The sequence below is a fragment of the Manis javanica genome, chromosome 7, assembly GCF_040802235.1.
Source record: "Manis javanica isolate MJ-LG chromosome 7, MJ_LKY, whole genome shotgun sequence".
Classification (NCBI taxonomy): Eukaryota; Metazoa; Chordata; class Mammalia; order Pholidota; family Manidae; genus Manis; species Manis javanica.
In genome coordinates, this window is record NC_133162.1 from 48,227,073 (window position 1) to 48,247,864 (window position 20,792).

A 20,792-nucleotide genomic window follows, 5' to 3' on the forward strand; every position below is an offset into this window, starting at 1 on the left:
TTGTAGCTTATTCTACCCCACTTATACTGGCCTACCTGCTTGTTCTTCAAACATGCCAACATCTGCTGTGTTAAGGTTTTTGCTTATCTCTGTCTGGAATGCTCTGCTTTCAGGTATCTGTTTGGCTAATTTCCTCGCCATTTCAAGTCTTTACTCAAATGTCCCCTTCTCGATGAGGCTAATCTTGATTTTACTTACTACTCCAATCTGCTACCAATGCCTCTATCACCTAATCCTGCTTACTCTGTTCTAGTTTTCTTTTTTTCTTCATTGCATGTGCCATTTTCTAATATACTAACAATTTTCCTTTTTGAATGATTTTTGTTTATGGTCTCCCCCTCCTCATGACTGGCACAAAGTAGAAACTTAATAAATATAATTGAATGAATGAATAAGTGAATGATGGTCTATAGTCTAGGGTGCCTCTGATCTATACCATACTGCTCTTATAGCCAACCATAAGGCTAGGTAGAAGAGCTTACACATATTATTGATCTGTAGGTGAGACATGCAGTTAACACTGCATGAGGTAGGGGAAAAAGTCATCAGTTGTTTCAATTTTTAAGAGATTTCCTGAAATCCTCAAAATGTTGTCATCTATGTTACTGTAACAGTTTTTTAACCTGAAGAGGAAAAATTCTTGATAATAATAAGCTTCTGTAACACTATTATCATTTCTCTTTTCCTCTCTTTTCCCCCTCATCCAAAAACTCTGTTATTATTTTTTCCTTGAATTTATGGGTTTCCATGCAAGAGTGTATATTCACTATATGTATATTTCTCTACCCTTTTATTAAAGTTACTTTGTAAACATACGACATTTTTGAGAAAATAAATATGTTAAATACTCAAAAATCACAACAAAAACAATCAATTGATGAACTAAATAGTACAGTTCTATTTAGAGAATTATAAAGGGGAAATGTTTTTAGCAAGTGCCAATCACCATCATCATCACAAATGTTAGTTTTATCTAATACTCTGTACTTCCAAAATATAGAAGAAAGGTGAGTAACTGTGTGTCTTAGAAGTTGAGGAAATAATGAAAGAAGCAGATGTGACTGATAAGGAAGAACTTAGTGATGTGGAGTACTAGGAAGTTTGGGTAGGGCTTTCTTCAACATTTGTAGTGAGCAGAGTGAGGGTCAAAATGGATGTGTGCATATCATATACCTATAACTTGTGAAAGTTACAAATCAAGCTAACAAGCTGCTAAAGTAGGTTCTATCTTCCTGTCTTTCCACCTTGAGAAATATACCTTCAAAATGACCTGAAAGGCAATAGAACTCTCGGATATTTTGAAGTTTCTGGGTAGAATGAGGTGGTGGAGAGAGCTTGCCCTTGCCCCTGATATGTGGTCTGTCCCTTTTTCTTTGCACTTCTGGATCTATCTTGCATTTCAGAGTTCTTGGGCACATGAAAGTGTACAGCCCAGCCTGCATTCTCATCAGCAAATAGCTGTCTCTTGGCTGCCTCCCAGGTATAAGGATAGCCGTGTTGAGTCATTCACTGATGGAAGAATGGATTCCAGGAAGAGACTGGCATAGACATTAGAAGAAGGCTTGGGCTGTTTGAGCAAAGAGTGCAGTACTGGATACCCTGAGAGTGTTAGGAAGGGTTGGTGTGGGCTCTGGGAGGGCACATCGCCTTGGTCCCATGGACTCTTGCAAAGCATGAGGATTAGGGGGGAGCAGTTCTTGTCTCCCAAATCTCCCACTGATTTGGGAGAAAGTGACTATTTTATTGTAGAGGTGACAATCTATAACAATGAGACATTGTTAGACACAGTTACACATGTATCCAGACTTTGAGAGAAGCAAAGTTAAAAAATTTCAGATCATACAGTATGATTTTTAAGGGGCTATATATGACATAAGAGGAATGTGGTGAATTAAAAATGAAGAAGGAAGGTACACAGTCAGCAGGATCTGAGCTTTCTTACTTTTTCTCTCACCAGAATCTAGGGTAGTGGCTGATGTGTTTAAGTGCTCCATAAATAATCATCCAACAATAACAGCAACGGCCCTAAGCCCCAGTGTATCTGTGTAGGGAGCACAAGTTTGAAAAGAATATGAATCAAAGATGGGAAGAGGGACACATTACTTAAGGAAATTAAAGAGAATGGCCAAAACTATGAAAAATAATGTTGGGAAGGCTGAAGCATTTTTCATTTGCTTGCATTGGAAGAAATGCTAAAGGAAAGAAAAAGGGACTTCCAAAGTTACAGTCTGAGGGAAAGAGAAATAAAAAGAATAAAGAAGGAATAGCTCCTCTGTGTAAGCTAGCTGTTATGAGATTAACAGATGGCAGATAACATAAACTATGATGTCAAATTGGCAAAAGTGGAACAAGCATTGATAAGGGAATTGAATTAAGTAGAAAAGGCAGGTATGTTACAATTTGTAGTACCATAAAACTACATTCCCTAAAGTCTATTTTCTTGTATGTGATGATGTAGAAAGATGTAAAATTAATTGCAGACTTTTCAGACAATTTAGGATGGTCTGCCATTTTTAAAATAGGCAAATTAATTTGCTTTTGTGAAAATTGGGATTTTAATCTATTCTCTCTGTCTCCAAACTGGTACCTTTCCCACTTTATAAAGCTCTCTCTATTTGTCAGAAGTTAAAAAGTAGCAGATTTCAACTCAACGTAAAGAAGAACCTTATAAAAGTAATCATGGCATACCTAATCATATAATGGGCATCTCATCGTTTCTATTCATCCAAGCCCAGAATGTTGTGGAAATGAAGAATGTTGTAGGAGGTATTCTTGAGTTGTTTGGGAAATACTCTCTAACCCTTATGATTTTATGGGTTATAAAATGCAAACGCCTTGGAATATAATACCCATAACCTAGTAGGATTTTTGTTTTGGATTCACACTGCGGTATTGCTGCAGGAGGTTGGTAACAGTTTGTCAGACTTTGACCTTGCTTTGACTTCATTGCAGAATTCTGCAGTTTTCTGCCTGTTATTGCCCTGATCTCCAATCAATCAGGATTACTGAATAAGACAGATTCAAAAGATCCAAAAGCTTTTTTTTTTTTATAAAGAACAGCATTTATTCAAAGAATAATGATTATGTGTAGCCAAGTTTCTTCAAGGACTTGTTGGTTTATTATTTTACAATTTTTGCCATGTAAAAATGAGCTTTGAAACAACTTTCTTAATGTTTACTAAAAACAAGATCACAGATAGAGAAGATTCTTTGGCTATATTTCTTTATCTTTTTGTTGAAAATACTCTCCTAGCAGGATTCCATATGATGTGGATAATTTTTACTCACTTTAATCTTTTATTTTCCTTGCATCCAGTATATCGGTGCTCAGTGTAGCTTTGAAATCCATCGTGAATTCAGCAGTGAAAGGACATGTTTTTAAAGGCTGTGAAAGAAAGTTCTCTTAGATCTTATTCTAGTTCACAACAGTGTCCTCTCCTTTTTGTCTCTGAGATGAAAGAACAAAGCCATGGCAGCAATCTTGATTTATGTAGGGTAGTACCTGTCGTGAGAGGGGTAATAAGTAAACCCTTTCATGAGCACTCATTTAATTTGATAGAACCCTATGTTCATGGAGACTGAAGGACATATTTTATTGCATAGATTGGCTCTGGGCTATGCTGAAAGGTCGCCATGGGAATAGCCTATCTGTCAACTTAGCTTTGCCTGTGTTAAAAGGAATCAAAGTGGTAAGTGGAATGATTGGAAAAAATAAAAGCCAAAACCAAAACCAAACTAAACCAAACCAAACCATTTCTGTCCTAGAAATGCATTCGAGAAAAAACATTTGGCAACAGTGTTTGGAGCCTTTCTTGAAGCACGTATCCTACATTCACATGAGAGCTGAGAAAAGAGATCATGTTTGTTCTTTTAGAAAGGAAGTAGAACCAGAGAAAAGGAGAGAGGGAAGAAAGTTAGTAAAGGGCTAAATCATAGGGCTTTGTGACTTTCCATATTTTTGTATCAGGATAATAATGATAACATGCTTTCATTTGAAAAGAAATTAAAAGAATACCTTCTCAATATAATTTGAATAATTTTTTTCAAGGCAAAAATGTCTTTTGAAAGGTAAAGTGATTACAGGCAGTTTGTGTTAAGTACTTGCGGTAGAGTTTAAGCATAGACTGAGAACGGAAAGCACATGGCAGTCTGAAAAGGGGGTAAGGACACCCCGAGCAGGCCATTTGGGTCTTGGTCACTAAGAACTACCTACAAATGTGCTACATTTCAGAAAGTGTACTCTATCTCTGCAATCAGTAATGCTAGGGGGTTTTATATAAAATTCTCAATATGTACAGTAGGTTTTTGTAGATGAATAATGTTTTATAGCTACTTGAAAATATGGCTAGAGTAACCATAGGACAGTCTTTTTCTCCCACTTCAAATTGCTTATTATAATTTCCTAAATTGACATAAATTGTCTTTTTCTCCCACTTCAAATTGCTTATTATAATTTCCTAAGTTGACTAAAACATGTTTTGATGCTAACACAAAGTGATTAGTATGTATTAGTGTTTTGGATAGTATAATCAGCTTTACTATATGTAATTGTAAGAGTATGTAATTGTAGTTAATGCTTTAAAAATTATTAGATTTGTCATTGTCTCATTTGAGACTTTTAGCATGATTATCTGTTTTTAACATCAAATTTGGCTGAAGACACATGAAAGAATTATTATGAGTGTATTTGGTTGTAAGCATATTTGAAATTCCCTATTTTGATTATGTACAGATTTCTGTGTTAAGTCACTGGGGATAGTCTCTTGGCAGATTCTTAGTATGCTAAAGAATATTTCAAGTATGCATTTTTATAGTAACAGAACTGTGGAATGTAGTCATGTGGCTCTGGTATAATATCTGAAGAGCAGTAAGGCTTCTAGACTTTGTTTAAAAACAGATTGTATTATTAATCTAAAAATTAGAGTACATTAAGATAAAAGCCAATGCAGATGACTCTTTAGTTACAAGATGATTTTGTTTGTCTCTCTCGGCATGTGTCTCAGGTGTATCGCATGGAAAGGTCTTAGTGAGGCACTGATCTTTTCACTTACCCATACATACAGAGAGTCATGACTATCTTTGAATATACAGAGTAACACATTATGGACCCAGAGGAAAGAGCCAGTAGAGTGGAAGATTTTTTAAGAGCAAAGAGATACTCATTTTATGGAATTAGGCTGGTGGAAGTTGAAAACATCTAGGAGGAGAATGGGGGTAGACTCTCAGGAGAAGGAGCTGGGAACATGGGCCCTACCCTGAGATTCTGATATCTGTTAGGCATTGGAGACAGGAGTATGGAAAAAAGAACAATCCTTTCTCCTAGAGTCACTGAGATTGAGAGGAACATTGAAGGGATTGAGTCTGGACAAGAGAGACACCATAAAAATGTGTGCTTATTCATTAATTCATTTATTTATACATCTATCATCCATTCATAGAACCAATCAGCCAGTTAAAAAGAAAACAATTATCTGCACTTATATATAAAAAATAAATAGAGAAACTAAAAGTACAATAGCCACCTCTTGATCTGTAGGGGAAATGTTCCAAGACCCCCGATGGATGTCTGAAACCATGACTATTACCGAACCCTATATATATATTATGTTTTTTCCTATGCATACATGCTAGAGATAAAATTTAATTAATTAATTAGGCACAGTAAGAGATTGACAGCAATAACTAATAGTAAAATAGAACAATGTAACAATATACTATAATAAAAGTCATGTGAATGTCATATCTCTCAAAACACCTTACTGTAGTGTATTCACTCTTCTTATTAGGCTGTGAGATGATAAAATGCCTGTATGATGAGATGAAGTGAAATGAATGACATAGGCGCTGTGACTTACGTTAGGCAACTACTGACCTTCTGACAATATGTTAGAGGAAGGATCATCTGTTTCTGGCCTGTGGTTGATTACATGTAACTGGTACTGTGGAAAACAAAACTGCAAATAAGGGGGAACCACGTAATACCTTCTAATTCCTTTTTGTTTTAATTTCCATGGTTGTCCTAGGGAATATCAGGATATTTTCTAGGGACAGAGTCTGTTCTCTTAGCCTGAAAATTTAAGAACCTATAGAAGAAAATGTGAGATAACTAAATGGGGAAGTTTTTGCATTATTAGTAACACCTTTCTGTGAACTATAAATTTATTTTTTTAAGAGGCCAAGTTATATATAGGAGAGATGTTTTTCTTACTGTTTATCTCTGTGGACCTTCAGTAAATACTTGCCGGTTGATTACTGACTATGAACAAGTTCATACAAATTTGTGGGCTTAGTGATCTGGGTAATAGTTTTCATAGCCAATGTGTTAATTTGAATGCTATGATATGCCACATATGATCATTTGGAATATGAATATTCTTACAAAAAATCTCACTGAGTTTATTTTTTAAGACTAATGTTAATGCCTTAATGAAAGGCTTGTAATTTTTTTTACTTTGTTCTGTCCAAATATTAATATGTTCTCAGAAGCTGCTTCTCTCTCTTTCTAATAATTATGACGATTTGTATTTCTTTTCTGTACAGAAAAGTAAGTTGCTCCCAACTTTCTTCTCTAATCAAAAACCTCAAATAAACAATTCCCCAAACAAGTAGAGACTTATCACATGCCTTCCAAAGCCCCCCCCCCACCGGTTCCTCACCTGAGTCATAATTAATAAGAATAGGCAAAGTATGGGCTCTGGCTGCCTCAGTGCTGTGACTTCATGGAAGTCAAGGGACTTGCATGCTGTAAGATGTCCTACCAAGTCGGCCATTCTTTTTCACTTACGACTGACTGCTCATCAAATGCAAACACGCTGGGCTGGGTTATTATTTTAGTCATGAACATACTACCATAGATTAATGTGTTAGAGGACCTGAGCCCAGACAGCATGACCTCAGAGAGCAGTTGGAGAATATCTCGTACTCTGTTGATGGACTTGGTGCCCTGGCCCTCTGAGGGATGCAGCTAATATCAGGAAGACATGCTGAATATAAGCCTCACATACTGATTCTCATCAGTACTTTCCTCTAGAATGGATTTTCTTTATTAAGAAGTGTCTTTTTGTTTTTCTGCACAGGCAGCATGTCAGCTGACACTCCAATCACATTGAATATCGATCCTCGGGATCTACAGATCCAAACGTTCACTGTAGAGAAGCTACTGGAGCCTCTTATAATCCAGGTATTAATGTGGAAATTACATGTGTAGTAACTGAAGAACTAAGAAACAGGAAAAATAGATAATGAACCAAGGAAAGATTTGATTTTTATAGAACAAATATGTCACCTAAAATTGTCCTTAAAGTACTGTTAAAATGTAAAAAAGCATGTCTTTAGTAATAGTAATAAAATTCTGAAAGTTCTTCCCCAGATTCTTTTAAAAGCAACAACAGTAATGATAGTATATGAAGTTTTCAAAGTGCCTTTTTGTAAATTATCTTGTTTGATAGCCATGAAAACTGAGTGAGGCAGGCAGCATGATTAAAACCATTCTGATTATATAGATGAGGAAACTTAGCCTAGAGAAATTCAGTGACTTGCTCCAAGGCACAGGGTAGCTCATTTGTCAAACAGGAAATTATTTTTGAAATACCAAAAAGTATGAGAAAAGCAGTTATCTAAGAAATTCTGTGATCAAGTCTTTCATAAGGTGAATAGTCCTTTGATAATATGAATAATGATTCTCCAGCTGATTTATTCTATAAGTCCAGGTTTTGTTTATGGGACTTCTTGAAGCAGAACTTGAAGAAACTTTTACCATACATAGTATAGACTAAATTTTTTGTCTTTAACCCAAAATTTGTAAGCCAATTCCCCTTTAGGCTTACCTTGTATCATACTCCTAAGACAAATTGTCCTTTTCCATAAGACCTTGTAGCATTCCAGGGTTACTTGAGTGAGAAACTGATTTTACCATTGATGATTTAGAAATGTTCTGCATATCTTCTTTGTGGGGAGGGGAATAACTCTGAAAATAGACTTTGTAGTCCAGCTGTTTACTTCACACAGTAGGTATCTGCTACTGGAAAGACAGTTCCAAAATATGCCTCACTGTTGAAATTTAATAATGAACTTTGGCAGTCTTAATGGCACTAAGATCTGGTATGAAATTGACACTAGATGACTATGGAGATTTCTTTAAAATCCCTACCTTAGCCACTCACTGAACTTTCTCATGTTAAGAAGAAACAAAAAAACTTATTGTTTTTTGATAAAATTCACTGAAAAAACTGGAAAAACAAAACAAAACAAAACCAAAAGAATAAAAAACCACTCAGTTTACCATCAAGAGATAAACACTAATGTTTTGATGCATTTACTTCCAGTATAGTAAAATAATGGGTGATTTTTATTATCTTCTTAGTACTTTGTAATATCAAAGAACACACACACACACACACACACAAAGGATATATGTGAACAAGGTGGAGATAGTACTGTTCATGTAGGTTTTATCTCACTCTACTATTTAAAATGATATTTTGACAATTTACCCATTCTTTGTAAGCATGACTTAATAAAATTGATGTTTAATTTTCAATTTCATGACTGCACCGTGTTTTTTTAAAGTAGCTTCTAATTTTTGGACAGTTAGGTTTTTTCTATTTTTTACTATTGTAAATAATGCTGTGTATTATCTTTGTATATAAATTTTTATCATCAATGCAGATTATTTCCCTAGGCTTAGTTATTAAATGTAAAAGCAAGTAGCCAACGTATGAGAATTCTTATGTTTTTCCATTTGTATCACTAAATTTTTAGGGGAAAGTTTTAAAAGAGTTCTCACAAGTCTTAAGATTTTGTTCCTCTGCAATTACTGCATGTGGGGTGGGGCAAAGGGCCTTTATTTTGGAGATGGATGGTAAAGGCAAGTATATTAATGCTATTGCATAACCCTTATTTGTCCTATAATAATGTAACAGTAGAGTTGGTCACTTAAGACTTGTCAACAAAGAATGCTGACATATTGCTTATGAACAGAGAAAGTATCATTATGGAGAAACTACTTTTATATTCTAACTGAAACCAGTAAATGTTATGCTTGAATCAAGTACACTGTAATAGTAGCCAATAGATTCATGTTAAAGAGTATGCTCTTCACCATTTGTGTGTGTTTTATGGCAAGTTTAAAACTATTATGGTAATCTATAAATATTTATTGAGTCCACTTAGAATATTAGAAGGGTGAAAATAACATGAAGTAATTTTATTTGATTGGAAAGAAACTTAGCTCTTTGAAAAAGCATGATGATGTTAATTTTAGAGGGCTTTTGATGTAGCACCTTGGTTTCAGACTTTTCATGATCTGCATGGAAAGTAGATGTCAGGGAAAGGGAAGTTAGTACTTATTACATGCCAGATAGCTTTCATTAGCTATGTCTCTAATTGCTAATTTTATCTTCCTTAAGATTGTTGTTAGTGTTTTTGAAAATGTTTATTGATTTCTTAAAGGTGGTTTGTTATGCCAGTTCATCAATATCCCAATGAGAAAAAAGTTTCAGGATCTTAGCAATTTTCAGGTTAAATTAATTGAAAATACCAATACTTTATAGAATATTTACTATGTTCAGGAACTATCTCATAAAAGAGAGCTCTAGCACAACAAAATTATTTGAACACACTCTTGATTTTCATTATGATGAAATCCTCCATACCACAAAACTGTGCCTTTCACAGGCAAAGAGTTATTAATATAAAATAACTGATCTTCAATTAATGCATGACAAAGGAGGCAAGAATATACAATGAGGAAAAGACAGTCTCTTCAGTAAATGGTGTTGGGAATGGTGGACAGCTACATGCAAGAGAATAAGACTGGATTACTGTCTTAACTCCATATACAAAAATAAACTTGAAATGGATTAAAGACCTAAATGTAAGGCATAAAACCACAAAACTCGTAGAAGCAAACATAGGCAAAAATCTCTTGAACATAAGCATGAGTAATTTTTTTTCTGAACACATTTTCCTGGGCAAGGGAAACAAAAATAAAAATAAACAAGTGAGACTGCATCAAACTAAAGAAACCATCAACAAAACAAAAAGGCAACATACAGTATGGGAGAATATATTTGTAAATTATATATCTGTTAGGGGGTTAATGTTCAACATTTATAAAGAACTTAAATGACTCAACACCCAAAAAACAAATGACACAATTAAAAAATGGGCAGACGACCTTAATAGACATTTTTCCAAAGAAGACATACAGATGGCCAACAGACACATGGAAAGATGCTCCACATTGCTGATCATCAGGAAAATGCAAATCAAAACCACAATGAGATATCACCTCACACCAGTCAGAATAGTTACTACTAAAAGACAAGAAATAGCAAGGGTTGGTGAAGATGCAGAGAAAAGGGAGACCTCCTACACTGTTGGTGGGAATTTGAATTGGTACAGTCACTATGGAAAGTGGAATGGAGTTTCCTCAAAAAAAGTAAAAGTAGAAATCCCATTTGACCCAGTAATTCCACTTCTAGGAATTTACCCAAAGAAAATGAAATCTCTGATTTGAAAAGATATATGCAGACCTATGTTTATTGCTGCATTATTTACAATAGCCAAGATATGGAAGCAACCAAGTGTCCATCAATAGATGAATGGATAAAGAAGATGTGGTGTAGATACATGATGGAATATTATTCAGCCATAAAAAAGAAAGAAATCCTGCCATTTGTGACAACATGGATGGATCTAGAGGGTATTATACTAAGTGAAATAAGCCAGGTGTAGAAAGACAAATACCGTATGATTTCAATTATCTGTGGAATCTAAAAACAAAGGACAACAGAATAAGCAAAACAACAGTAGACTTATAGACACTGAGAAGTGACTGGTCATTACCATGGAGGAGGGGTTGGGAAGTGTGGGTGAAATGGGTGAAATAAGTGAAGCGGATAAAGAGGCACAAAATCTTAATGATAATATAAATTAGTCAAGGGGATGAAAGTACAGCATAGCAAATACAGTCAATAGTTCTGTAAAATTTTTCTATACTGACAGTAACTACACTACTTCGGGTGAGGATTTAATAATGTATATCACTGTGTTGTATATTTGTAACCAATATCATACTGTATATCGACTATACTTCAATAAAAATAAATACAAAAAAAGAACTGACATCTTTGGATTTGATGCACTTCTTTTGTCACTTTGATTATGTATTATGTATCAATACAAGTAAAAGTTTCATTTAATTACAATAAAGGTTTTTTCCTTGAGTAGTATCATAATAAATATATCATCACATTTTTTTCAAAGAGTGTTTAACTTGAAATAGTTACATGGTTTATTTTAAGTATGTAATGTTGTCTTTGATTATACTGAGAAATATTCTAAAAGAAGTTTATGATGTTTAAGTTCATAGTGCTACCAGCTAAAGTTACAAAATGAGTAGCCCCATTAAAAAAATTCTTACCTTTCCTCATTATTTATCTTAATATTGTATTCCTTTGCTTTCAAAGTTCTACAGAAGATTACTTACCACCTTTGTATATAACTCAAAGTCAGAATTACATTTTAATGTTTGGAGTAATTGGTCATAGATATTATGTCACTTTGACTTTTAAATTCTTTATTCATAAATCTTTATGTGCTCTTTTTATAGTTACCAGAGTATTCCCCACCAAACCTGATTTATCTTTAATCTATTTTTTTTTCTCCTGGGCACAGGTAAATCACTAGGTCATTTTGCAGGGATGTTTAGCCTGAGCTGTATTTCAATCATTTGCTTTCGTTTTCTCTGTGTTATAACTTACACAGTTGCATCCTTCTGTAATAAATTTCTCCAATGGATCAGAAATAATTTTTTTTTTACAGCAATTACATTTTTATGATTGCAAGTGTGGGCATCTGTACTTTATCACTTCCAAGATCCAAGTTGGGCAATGCAGTGTAGAAAGTGTTTTTGCAGAATTGTGATTAAAATAATTTATATCTCTATGTTGTATACTCTCTGAAGGAGATATAAACTGCTTGATCATGCTGCAGTCATTATATAATGGGACCATCTCAGTCTTATTTGCCACAAAATATTTGCTGTGTGTCAGATTCATGGTAAATGTGAAGTAAAAGAATTGACTTAAAATTCTGCAAGATAAGAAGATTGGAGACTGACGAGAATTAGGCTTGAGATGGATTAATGATTGTACATTGAGCATTGAGCCCCTTATACTGAATTTTATTGTTGTTAACAACCATTTGATCAATAAATATGAGAGATACCCTCTCAAAAAAAAATATGAACTGTGTCATAATGCATGAGCAAAACCAAAAGTTTCTGTGATGACTGCCCTTGTACTGTTCACCATGTAACTTATTGACTATGTAAGAATTTGTTCTCCATGTAAGAACTTGTTCGTTATGCTTTAGAAGATTGGAGACTGACGAAAATCAGGCTTGGGGTGGATTAATGATTGTGCATTGAGCATTGACTCCCCTATACAAAATTTTATTGTTGTTAACAACCATTTGATCAATAAATATGAGAGATGCCCTCTCCAAAAAAAAAAAAAGTACACACTTCCAATTGTAAAATAAATAAGTAACCGGGATGTAATGTATAGCATAAGGAATATAGTCAAAATATTGTAACAACTTTGTATGGTGATAGCTGGTAGCTAGAATTATCATGTATATAAATGTTGAATCACTGTGTTGTACATCTGAAACTAATGTAATACTGTGTGTCAATTACCCTTCAATAAAAAATAATTAAAAAAAATTCTTCAAGATAAAAACAACAACAAACTCCTTATAATGTATATCCCCTGTAAAATTTTTTTGGCAAAGGTTTTTCTTGGCAAGTGCATTTTTCAGTGTAAATATATCTCGTGTCTTCAAGAGGTAAGTATAGATTTAGATCAATATTAATGAACATTATTCCTTGGTTGTCACTGCTGACTCTTGTAGGGGCTCTTGGTCTTTTCTCGGTTTCACTTCCATAGTGTCTTCCATCTATTTCTGGGAGTCCCTCGGGGATGGCTTTTATGTACTCTCTAATACTCACTGGGCCTAGGTTAAGAATATCTGCCAACCCTTCTATCAGTCAGTATAAGCTAGGTCATGCTGTGGTAAGAGGCGCATCCTCAAATCTCTGAGGCTTAATGAAAATTAATTTCCTGTGCAAGCTACATGTCCAGTGTGAGTTGGGTAGGAGTCTGCTTGGCACAAGTACTGAGTAACCCAGGCTCTATGACAATATTTGCTTCCACTGTATAAGTAGGGGAAGACAACATGATGAATCATGCAATAGCACCTGAAATGTCCACCCAGATGTGACACATGTCAGTTCCCCTCACATTACTTTTCTCAAAGCAACTAGTGTGGTCAGTGCGGCTGCTGGATATGTGATACTGCCCCGTACCCAGGACCTGAGAGTATTTGTGAACAGCCCCAATAACTATTACATTCCCATTTTTCTCCTTTCTAGGTGTCTCTTTTTTGTTAAGTCTCTATCTGCTGGTCACAGCTGACTTTGTCAGGGTGGGTAACTTAGTGACAGTTGTAAGTCGCAAGAAGCCTGGGAACAGTCTGGCGGTTCTAGTAGAGCAGTTTTCCAGTTTGGATCCACAACTCCTGCTGCTGAGGGACAATAAAATTACCTTGTTACCAGGGCTTTAATGTATCCTTTCAGTTTCCAAACCACACTCTAGTCTGAGAATTACACTAGCCTCTGTGGGGGCTCTCTGTTTCCTGTTCCCTTGAGCACTGGTCTTATAGGCCAGATACTTGTCTTCTTTATATAATCTAATTCCCTGGCCTCCTACATCCTCATAAATGTCTGAATGTTCAAAATAAGTTCCATTAGCAGCAGCAATCCAGGGTTACTATAATTACCTTCGTTACTTATGCTAGAATGGAGATTTTCCTGCAAAGCCTCTCTTGTGCTCTTCCCCTCATTTCTAAATTCTGAGGTATAACTACACTATGCTTCCAAAACTATCTGCCATGTTTTCTATTTTGTCTGGCCTCATGTTGCTGATGGTGGGCGTAAATGCCAGTGATGCCCAGGGTGCGACTGGAAATGGACATGCCAAGGCAGTCATGTCCCAGTGCTCTCCAAAGTTGCCAGTGCTCAAGGTAGCAGAATGGCTGTGGGAGCCTCCAGAAGAGGGGAGAATGCCTCTCTTCCCAACTGTGCTTCACTCTGTCATATGGGTCCCAATGAATCAGTGCTTGCACCTCGAGTTGCACAAAATTCCGTATGAAAACAGCTTTCAGCTTCTTCCCTTAATCCTTCTCCCTTCTCCAGGCCAGGGTTCAGACACAGTTCAAGCAGTCATTCTTACTCCAAGCATCATGTGTTTCTTTCTTGCCTGACTCCTATGCAGAGCTCTCTGCCTCACACCACTCTCATAAAATTTAATTCTCTTCTCCTTTGGCCAAGGAAAAAAAAAAAAAAAGAAAAAAAAACCCAATCATGAATATCAATTTATACAAACAGATGCCTAGATGCCCAAAGGGTTCATTTCCAACTGTTATACAGACAGAGCTGATTGACTTTCAGGTAGTAGGCATAGAATATGCTTGGGCTACTTACTCTCCTAGAATGTAATTTCATTTGTTTCTTTCAGAAAAGAATTCAAGTCTCATTTGTGTTTTTTTTTCTGTCATTTCTTCAGGTCATTCTGAGTGAGCATAATGCCACTTACGTTACCTTGGTTTTATCTCTTCAGCTTTTTTTGTAGCCTTGCTGATATTCTATCAATAGAATTTATGTCAAAATTAATCTTGAAGTTTCCCAGGAAATCTCAAGGATAAGTCTGCACACTATCATATTCTTGTATTGCAATATTGGATTTTGACTATAAAAGTTAGTAAATTAAATGTCTTTTAAACTCTTATAGGCTCAAGGCTTAATAAGTATAAAGATGTTTTTTTTATGGTAGGATGGAGAAGTAAACTTAATTCTGCCTTAATAATGTTTTGAAGTTTAAGTTGATTCAGTATTGTTGAGTTGATTCCAATAAAGTGAATTCTTCAATTTCTGCATTCTTTTACTGCCAGAAAACTGCTTCCATGGGAAAGTTGTTAGGCTATAGTATTCCTTGAGAGACAAATAGTTGAGAAAAAGGTAACCACTCTTTAAATTAAGATAAGGATAAGAAAAACGAATAGCTAACTGATTAAAATACTGTATGTCCTGCAGGACTGTGAATGGCTGAGCCTTTAAGGGATGCCCCCTAGACCAGAACTGGGAGCTTTGAGATTAGCTGTGGGCAGATGTCAGTCTCTACATATGTTTCACTTCTTCTCAGCTTGCTTCCTAGGCCTTTTACTCTGTCAGACTCTGATTTTCTTTCTACTCACTCCAGCATCGCTACCCTGTCCACCTACTATCCACTTTCTCTCTGTTAATACTTTATCTTTCAGCTGCAGCTCATCTTTTCTTCTACAAATTCAAACTGATCCCACAGATATCCCCTTCTAACTAAGCTGTGAAATAAGATCCTTTTCTTATAACTGATTCCATAGGTAGCCAGGTGGTACAGTCTGATAAGGCCAGGTCCACCTGCCCTTTTACTTGAAAATGCTTGATTGATGGGAACAACTGTGGTTGAGCTGGCTGAATTAAATGATCTAAGAGTCCGTATCTCCCAAGATGTGGTCATTTTCACTGCTTGGGGTATAATTCTACCCATTCATAGGACCCCTTGGACTATTTCAGAACACTCATGCTTGTCTCAGGAGATACTGCTGCAACCTGGCAGCTCCATGACTCTAGACCAGCGGCTGGCAAACTTTTTTTGTATAGTAGTTTTGGCTTTGACAGCCATAGGGGCTCCATTGCAACCACTCTGCTATTGTAGTTTGAAGCAGCAGTAGAAGATATGTAAAATGATAGAGCTGTGTTCCAATAAAACTATTTCTAAAAACAGAAAAGGGGCCAGATTTGGCTTCAGGTACTTAATTTCCAGGTCCCTGCTCTAGAGTGACTGTTTTTTTCCTGGGGATACTCTGCACTCACTGGTTAAGGAAGGGTAAGAAATGGGCAATATCCCCCCCCACACAGTTGGGAGTCCCTGTGAGATAAATCATGACGGAATGGTTTACATCCAAGCCCTGTGACAGACACACATGCCTAACTTGGGGGAAGAGTGCTATCTAGGAAATTCAGAAAATTCCTGTCACTGTTGAGATCCTGTTAGCCCAGTGGTTTTCAACCATGGCTGTATATTAAAGTCACCTGGGGAACTTCTGAAACTCCCTGTGCCCAGTCCACACAGGAAACTAATTAACTTGATCTTTGCGGAGTAAGACCAGGAAGTAATTTTAAAAGCTCTCCAGTGGTTACAATGTGACAATTGCTGTGCTGGGCACAGTCAGTCACTATGGTTCCACCTTTTGGCCCAAAGCTTGCCCTAGAGTGGGCACTGTTCTTACGTCTTTTTATTGGGTGGTGCCCATCTGAAAGGGGGTAACCTCTTGCATCAAGTCTCTGTAACATGCTAAGTCAGTCTTCCTGGGTCTCACGAGGGCTATTAGTAGCACCTCTGGGAAAATTGCAGCTGAGAGGTGTGGATAAAGTGAGTTCCTGTGGCCAGGATTCTCACCTGGCCATGGTTGACTAGCTCACTGCACACCTGTGGGCAATACATGGCTGTTGACTCTATTAAAAGAGCTCCGTCCAGTGCTCTGGGCACGACAAGGTGGCAGGGCTGCAAGGCTGCAGGAGAGCAGAGTAGAGGCTGGAGTGGTGGCAGCGCCGAGGACAGAGACTGAGACGGCTGCGGGGGTGAGGAGGCCCGGACGCAGAGACCAGCTTGCTGCATGCAGACTGCCCCGGAGGCAGACGGGGTTCTAGCCCTTGACCTGCCACCAGGAGGGTAAAGCTTGGTATAAACCCTTTTACCTGCAACGTTCCGTTGTGGTTCTGTCTCAGAGAACCCAGAGTAAACTTACCTGGGGATGAAACCTCTGGCAGGATCCCATTGCATCTTGGTTTCCGGGGACTCTGCTTGGGCTGGAACTGAGGAAAGACATGCCTACGGCACAAGTCTGAAATCATGGTGTGTCGTTACATTTCATGAAGTTTACATTTACAGTCACCTGTACCACTTGAGGAACTTATAAACACCCTGATAAGCCAGGCCACACTAAGGCCAATTAAATCAAACTCTCTGGAGTGGGACCCTAATAACAGTATTTTTAAAAAGCCTCCCAGGTAATTCTCTTGTGCAGCCACTGAAGTAGGACATGGCTGCCACCAAAGTGTTGTCTGTGGGCTGGTGCAGAGCAGTGAGGTAACTAGGAATGGCCAAACCCTGGTACTGGTATTGCTGCTCTGCAACTGAGTCCTTGAAGGGGCTGCCCAAGGGTGATGTCCTGTTGCCTGGGACCTGTGCGTGTCTTATGAAGAGTATCCGCCTCTCTTGTACCGTGACTTAGGACTAGCTGCCCATGTACCCTTACCTCTCCAGGCCTGTGGTCTCATGCCAGGTGATCTGTAACACCCAGAAAGGGCTTGGGGTACTAGGAAGCATGACCTGAGAAATGAAGATTTTTCAAGAGCAAGTGCTTCTCCTTTGGGATGTTTGGAATCAGGACACAGTGTTCTAATCTAGACATGATTTTTTATCTCTAGGAAAGTTACTTAACCTTGTGATAGCTGAATTTGAAGATTATATATGTATGTATATATATATATATACACATACATACACTATGTGTGTGTATATATATATGTATATAGTATCAGTACTGAATGCTCTAAAAATTAAGGCTTAATAATTGTGGTTTATGATTTTCAGATGAGTTTTTTTCTTTTAGGAAACAATTTGCATTCTCAGTCCTGATTCTCAAAATACTGTAGTTCTTCAATTTAGAAAACATTTTCCCACATTCCCCACCTCACATTTTTAACATTTCTGAAATTAGGAAGCATCTTACAATAGATATGAATATTTAATGTAGTTTTCCTTTTTGAAGCTTGCAAGAGATAACAAATTTACCCACAGTCCCTTTTGGTTAATACTCAGTCTCTTTAGATAAAATATCAGAAATGGGTGGTTAGGTGGCAATGTTACTTATGTGACCTCCTGGGAGTGGGAGGTGGATCTTCAGACCCTTAGTGTCTATTGCTTCTCAATGGTTAGTGACCTTTGAGGGGTGACTGGTACCCTCCAAAGCCATTTTGTGGGTGCCTTTGTGCACTTCCTGATATAGTCTATGGCCGATAGAATTTGTGGACTGCTCATTGTCATCTTGATCAGGGCCCATAGTTCTCCCAGATGCCTTAGCCTCAACTTGGCCCTCAGTGGTGCTTCAGACCCTCAGGTCCCAGGTACATGCTCCATCAAGTGTTTGGCATTATCTGTTCTCAGCCTCTGCTGTACCATCAGCTTGCTCCTCCCCATGTTGGGCTTAGGGCACGCCCACCAGTCTTGAACTCAGCCACATTTTGATTGTTCTTTAAGGTATCTAGGATAGTAGGGTCTTATCCATTGTCCCATGGGAATCAGGAGTGGCTTAGGAAAGCTGCCTTTCCTTCTATCTATTTACACTGCAATGCCAGCATTACCCTGTGGTCACCCCAAAATTTGTGCAGAACAGCCTAAGAAGCAGTTTTCTTCTAGAGTTGCAAAGATAAAGGGAGCCAAAGTCCCTCTGTTTTAAGTATTTTCCCCTAATAGTGCTTATAACACAGTTCTCCAATCTGGATGAAGCTCAGAGAGGGGAAATAAAGATAGGTATCTTCTTTGTTTTTCTTACTTGTGAATCCTTTCTTGGTGTTAGGTAAGGCGAGCTTCCCCTTTTTTCCCCCAATCTGACCAGATCTTTCTCATAAATCTTTATAGTCTGCCAGATCTAGCCTTGGGGAACAGAATGGGAATGAAATGAATTAGAAAATGATTTTTTCTTTCTCTAATGGCTTTCACAAGTATTTTTTCTTAAGACCTCCAGAAAATCAGCTTTGAATCTCAAAGATCATCAGTGGTGTCTTTGTTCTATCTGTTCTCTCCTTCCCTGGAATAATAGGCCTTATGGCTCAGCCTTGGATTTGGAAGGTTCAATATTGACAAAATATTAGCCACATTTACATTCTGAAAAGAAGTGTTTAATTGATGGTATGTGTTATAATTCATGGTATTTTAGCTTAGGGGACTATTATACTATCCCAATTTTTGACAAAGGGATTTTGGGACATCAAATGTCAAGTGCTGGTCAATAATATTCAAGATTGGTGACTAATACTTAATTTTTACAAAAAGTTGAGGGAAAAAATGGCTCTCTTAATTTAAAAAAATTATTAATTTCTTAATTTGTCAAAGGTTGACAAACATGGTGGACACAACCTAATCAATTTTATTATTTTCTTATTGAGGTGTAATTACCATATAAGATTATATTAGTTTCAGGTGTACACATGAGTTGATTTTTGTACAGATTGTGAAATGGTCACCCCAATTACATCTTAACATCTGTCACCATACATAGTTATAAATTTTTTTTGTAATGAAAACTTTAAAAATCTACTCTTAGCAACTGTCAAATATACAATACAGTATATTAATGATAGTCACCATGCTATACATCACATTCCTGTGAATTATTTATTTTATAACTGGAAGTCTGTACCTTTTGACCCCCTTCATTCTTTGGTCCCAAACCCCTACCCTCCTTCCCTGACAACCACCTATCTGTTCTCTGTATCTAGGAGTTCAGCTTTTTTTTTGGTTCCATGTACAAGTGAGATGATATGGTATTTTTCTTTCTCTTTCTGACTTATTTCACTTAGCGTAATGCCCTCTAGATCCATCCATGTTGTCACAAATGGCAAGATTTCCTTTTTCTGTATGGCTGAATAAAATTCCATTATATGTATATAATATGTATGCCACATCTTCCTATGCATTCATCTATCAATGGCACTTAGGTTGTTTCCATATCTTGGCTATTGTAAATACTACTGCAATGAATGCAGAGGTGCACACGTGTTTTTTAGTCAGTGTTTTCATTTTCTTTAAATAAATACCCATAAGTGGAATTACTAGATCAAATGGTAGGTCCATTTTTAATTTTTGGAGGAACCTCCATTTCTGTTTTCCACAGTGGCTGCACCAATTTGCATTCTCACCACCTGTGCACAAGGATTGCTATTTCTTTACATCCTTGCCAACACTTTTTTCTGTCTTTTTGATAATAGCCATCCTAACAGTTGTGAGGTGATACCTCATTGTGGCTTTGATTTGCATTTCCCTCATAATTAGTGATGTTGGACACTTTTATGTCCCTATTGGCCATGTGTATGTCTTTGGAAAATGTCTACTGAGAACCTCTGCCTGTTTTTTAATTGGATTGTTTATTTTTTTGCTGTTGAGTTTTATGAATTCTTTGTATATTTTGGATATTAACCCCTTATCAAATGTATGCTTTGTAATTTTTTTCTCCCATTTGGCATTTTGCCTTTTCAGTGTGTTGAACATAAATAAGGCCTTTGCTTTGCTGAATCAATTTTAAACTCAGTATCCACATTTAAATTGCTTCTGTGCTGTATTCAAGCCACATTTGTATTGCTTTAAAATCTTGACCATAGAGGCCTACAAATATAGTCACTACTTGCAGTGGTCTTTCTTTTTTTGATTAGGGTATTTCTATCTTTTTTTAAAAAAAATTGAAGTATTGTTGATATACAACCTTATATTGGTTTCCTATATACAACACAGTGGTTTAACAGTTACCCACATTATTAAATCCTCATCCTCACTAGTGCAGTTACTATCTGTCAACATAGGAAGATATTACTGAATGACTGGTTTATTCCTAGGTATTCTTTTTGATGC

General features: G+C 36.7%; 1 protein-coding gene across 6 annotated transcripts in view; it reads left to right on the forward strand.

Moving 5' to 3' along the window:
- The window catches only part of CTNNA3 (catenin alpha 3), a 1,703,691-nt gene that overhangs the window by 63,278 nt on the left and 1,619,621 nt on the right, over window positions 1-20,792 (forward strand). For all 6 annotated transcript variants that reach the window (XM_073240982.1, XM_073240983.1, XM_073240981.1 and 3 more), the window contains exon 2: window positions 7,077-7,180. In XM_073240982.1, coding sequence (XP_073097083.1) covers window positions 7,077-7,180 — 104 coding nt within the window. The remainder of the gene's footprint in view (window positions 1-7,076; window positions 7,181-20,792) is intronic.